Source organism: Tupaia chinensis, unplaced genomic scaffold (genome assembly GCF_000334495.1).
Source record: "Tupaia chinensis unplaced genomic scaffold, TupChi_1.0 Scaffold149964_1, whole genome shotgun sequence".
Lineage (NCBI taxonomy): Eukaryota > Metazoa > Chordata > Mammalia > Scandentia > Tupaiidae > Tupaia > Tupaia belangeri.
Genome location: NW_006209805.1, coordinates 444,169 through 444,589, shown reverse-complemented (window position 1 = coordinate 444,589; position 421 = coordinate 444,169). Strand labels below are relative to the sequence as shown.

General features: G+C 73.4%; 2 protein-coding genes across 2 annotated transcripts in view; one reads left to right on the top strand and one right to left on the bottom strand.

Moving 5' to 3' along the window:
• The window catches only part of MED16 (mediator complex subunit 16), a 47,298-nt gene that overhangs the window by 27,576 nt on the left and 19,301 nt on the right, over positions 1 to 421 (top strand). The window lies entirely within an intron of this gene.
• The window catches only part of CFD (complement factor D), a gene marked incomplete in the record, with an annotated part of 1,736 nt that continues 1,426 nt past the window's right edge, over positions 112 to 421 (bottom strand). Inside the window, 1 exon segment of the mRNA XM_014585480.2 lies at positions 112 to 341. Within this exon segment, the coding sequence (XP_014440966.1) occupies positions 180 to 341 (162 nt within the window).

The window sequence follows — 421 nt, the reverse complement described above, 5'->3', positions numbered from 1 at the left end:
CCCCGCCGCCCCCGGTCCCCCCGCCCCCCCCCCGGCGGAGCCGCTGGTGCGCTTCAGTGCGCGGACCGCGCCTCCCCGGCCGGCTCGCCTCCGCCGTGTTCGAGACTGACCGACTGCAAGGTGGAATCACTTTATTGCAAGCCCCCCGGCCCAAAGCGTGGCGGCCGACCAGGTGGTCCTCAGTTCCCCACGACGTCGGCCAGGGTGCTTTGGATCCAATCCACGTAGCTCGCCACGCGCGTGTAGATCCCGGGCTTCTTGCGGTTGCCGCAGACACGCGAGCCCGAGGTGACCACGCCCTCGATCACGCCCCCGCACACCAGCGGGCCACCGGAGTCACCCTGCGGGGCGGGCAGTGAGCACCCACGGCCTCCACCGCGCCCCGCACTGCGCGGCTCCCGGGAACACTGCTGGGCCCGGG